The 2,203-nt window shown below is 37.4% G+C and overlaps 1 protein-coding gene across 1 annotated transcript in view; it reads left to right on the forward strand.

The window, feature by feature from the left end:
• LOC107718683 (uncharacterized) overlaps positions 1-1,709 on the forward strand; it is a 19,057-nt gene extending 17,348 nt beyond the window's left edge. Inside the window, exons 9-14 of the mRNA XM_016525874.1 lie at positions 166-299; positions 404-682; positions 842-937; positions 1,053-1,209; positions 1,325-1,407; positions 1,499-1,709. Coding sequence (XP_016381360.1) covers positions 166-299; positions 404-682; positions 842-937; positions 1,053-1,209; positions 1,325-1,407; positions 1,499-1,579 — 830 coding nt within the window. The 3' untranslated portion in view covers positions 1,580-1,709. The remainder of the gene's footprint in view (positions 1-165; positions 300-403; positions 683-841; positions 938-1,052; positions 1,210-1,324; positions 1,408-1,498) is intronic.
• Positions 1,710-2,203: the final 494 nt, after the last annotated feature.

Raw genomic sequence — 2,203 nt, forward strand, 5'->3', positions numbered from 1 at the left:
TGCAACAGTTTGAGTTAAAAATCTTTGTTTGTGTTCTACTGAAGAAACAAAGTCACATCTTGGATGCCCTGGGGGTAAGCAGATAAACATCAAATTTTCATTTTTGGGTGAACTATCCCTTTAATCTGTGAGAAATAATGTCAGATTTTTTTTTTCCCTTGGCAGCACCAGAAGTATTTTATCCATTCGGCTCAGCAGCTGGAGACACAATAAATGCAGCTGTTGAAGATGGAAGCTCTTCTGTTATTCAGCTGTTGAGTCCATTTCTGTTCTTTGGCCGCACATACCAGCAGATTTATGTAAGAATTTGACTCCATCTTGATTCTGAGTCTAAATGTGAGTGGTGAATGCTTTATAAACTCATCTGTGATCAGTGATTTTGACAGTATTTCTCATGTTGCAGGTTAATAATAATGGACACCTCACATTCAACCAGCCTTCATCGCAGAGTGTTCCAGACAACTTTCCTTCTTATGAAAGCCAAGATAGAATTGCTGGTCTTTGGACTAATCTTGACAACCGCCTGAAAGGTGTTGTTTCATATCGTCAGTACACCAGTGGAAATGTTCTCACACGCGCCTCTCAGGATATAAACACACATTTCCCAAATCTGAACTTCAATGCTTCTTGGGTGTTTGTTGCAACATGGAATAAAGTCGCTTACTTCAACTTAACCAACACAGTAAGCTTGATGTTCTTCTGAAATGTGAATGTTTTCACTTTGTTCATGATTCATTTTCTGAATACTAGGCCAAATGAATACCGTAGACCATAAAGACAGTAACCGAGAAAACAATAATAGATTGCTAAGCTTAAAGTGATTGTCTTTCAATTTTTGTAGGAAACATCATTTCAAGTGGTTTTAATTTCAGGCGGTAATTTTTCATTTATTCTGATGAATTATGGTGACATTGCTGTAACTGAACATCCAGTGCAGGTAAAAGAAACTTGTTTTCTGTATTGAGAACAAAATGTTACTATTCACTACTGTATAAATGTTTATGTCCTCTATAAATACTGTTTATATGAATAATGTTTTTACACTATTTCAGGCTGGTTATGACACAGTAGACTCCACACACTACTTTGTGATTCCCGAATCAATCAATGGGAGCTTCATCTCAAACCTCAGGAACTCCAGTAATGTCGATGTTCCCGGTCGATGGGTCTTCAGGGTGGACAGTGGACCAAGAAACAGCATCTTGAAAAGTCTTATCTATAGATAACGTTTTGATAAATTTCATATAATCCCATATAGTGTTTGTATGATTAGTGTCAACAAATACACATGAGTTTTTAGATGTCTGTGTGTTTTTCCCTTTAGACGATGTCGTTGGATTTCGAGTGAGACTTTCCTCATTTTTAGACCTGACACAGAGTGGCAGCACTGAAATACTTTTACAGCAAGTACGTCACACTTACTACAAATATTTAAACAGAATACGGTTCAAATAGACCACATGGGGAAATTTGTTCTGCTTGTCCATCTGTGTTTCAGATAAAGCAGGAGCTGGTCAAGTACAGTCTGCCAAACAGCATCGAACTGAAGTTAAGAAAACTGCAAAAGACAAAGCCGTAATTTCCTTCTCCTTCAGGAAAAGAAGTAAAACCAGTTCGTTTAGCATTTGACAACAAATATCCCTGACGACTGATGATGTAAAAGCTTCAGTTTTTCGTTAAGGTGATTTACAGAGGATTCAAACCAGCATAAGTATCATAGAAGAGGTCCATTAGATCCTCCTTTTTTTCTTTGCATATCAATTTGAAATTTAAACTTTACTGTAAGTAAAACTCTTTGTCTCATTCACCTTCATTAGAACCACAACTTATAAGGATACAATACTGTAATGTGGGGTTTGGGTTTTGTTTTTGTTTCATGTTCATGTTTTCATGTCTTTTATTTTTTAGTTTGTTTCATGCTGTTAGTGTCATGCTTCCCTTGCCCTCTTGTCTTCATGCTATTGGTTCCTCTGTTCATTGTGTCATGCTCTCATTGGTTATTGTCTTGTCATGTGATTATCAGTTCTGTTTTCTGATTGGTTGTCTTAGTCATGTGTCTTGTTTCCCATTGGTTTGTTCTTGTCATGTGACCCTCATTGTCTGCTATACGTAGCCATCATGTTGTCATTGTTCCTTGTCGTGCATGGAAGTTGTAACCCGCTGTCGGTGAGTCTAGTCTGTTCATGCCTCGTCAAGTCAAGTC

Source organism: Sinocyclocheilus rhinocerous, unplaced genomic scaffold, assembly GCF_001515625.1.
Source record: "Sinocyclocheilus rhinocerous isolate Xijiao unplaced genomic scaffold, SAMN03320098_v1.1 scaffold2921, whole genome shotgun sequence".
In the NCBI taxonomy this organism is placed as follows: domain Eukaryota; kingdom Metazoa; phylum Chordata; class Actinopteri; order Cypriniformes; family Cyprinidae; genus Sinocyclocheilus; species Sinocyclocheilus rhinocerous.